General features: G+C 46.0%; 1 protein-coding gene across 1 annotated transcript in view; it reads right to left on the bottom strand.

Moving 5' to 3' along the window:
* Nucleotides 1-2: 2 nt before the first annotated feature.
* Nucleotides 3-724, bottom strand: part of LOC104981354 (olfactory receptor 5M11-like) — a gene marked incomplete at its 3' end in the record, with an annotated part of 3,781 nt that continues 3,059 nt past the window's right edge. Inside the window, exon 2 of the mRNA XM_010830401.1 lies at nt 3-720. Coding sequence (XP_010828703.1) covers nt 3-720 — 718 coding nt within the window. The remainder of the gene's footprint in view (nt 721-724) is intronic.

Here is a 724-nt window from a genome sequence, read left to right as displayed (position 1 = left end):
TAGATCAATGGATTAAGTACTGGACTTACAAAGGTGTAGAAAACAGCTATTATCTTGGATTCTTCCACCGTCTTGTCTGTTGGTGGTCTTACATACATGCAGAAGAGTGTCCCATAAAATAGCGTTACAGCCATCATGTGGGAACCACAGGTGGAGAATGCCTTGCGCCTTCCTTCTGCTGATTTGATCCTGAGGATTGCAGTGAGAATTAAGGCGTAAGAAGTCAGGATGATGATGAGGGAGTTGGAGAGGTTGAAGCCTGCTGATATCAACATGGCATGCTCTTTGACATAAGTATCAGAGCAAGAAAGCTTGATGAGTGGCGGGTCAGCACAGTAGAAATGGTTGATGATGTTGGATCTACAGAAGGTCAAGTGGAAGGTCAGGATGGCCTGGAAGAGTCCATCTGAGAAGCCATAGACATAAGGAAATGTGGCCAAGCTTATGCAGATGCACCTGGACATCTTCACACTGTAGTGCAGAGGGTTGCATATGGCCACGTAGCGGTCATAGGCCATTGCTGCCAGCAAGTAAAACTCAGTGAGGAGAAGTGCTATGAAAAGGTAACATTGTACAAAGCAGCCAGCGAAGCTGATGGTCTTCTTCTGTGATACCAGATTAGTCAGCATCTGTGGGGCTGCAGTAGAGGTATAGCACAAGTCTACAAAGGATAAATGAGTGAGGAAGAAGTACATGGGTGTGTGAAGGTGAGAGTCCAGTCTGA

This window comes from Bison bison, unplaced genomic scaffold (genome assembly GCF_000754665.1).
Source record: "Bison bison bison isolate TAMUID 2011002044 unplaced genomic scaffold, Bison_UMD1.0 scf7180017858954, whole genome shotgun sequence".
NCBI lineage: Eukaryota > Metazoa > Chordata > Mammalia > Artiodactyla > Bovidae > Bison > Bison bison.
Note: the sequence above shows the minus strand (reverse complement) of the source record. Positions and strands in the feature narration are given on the sequence as shown.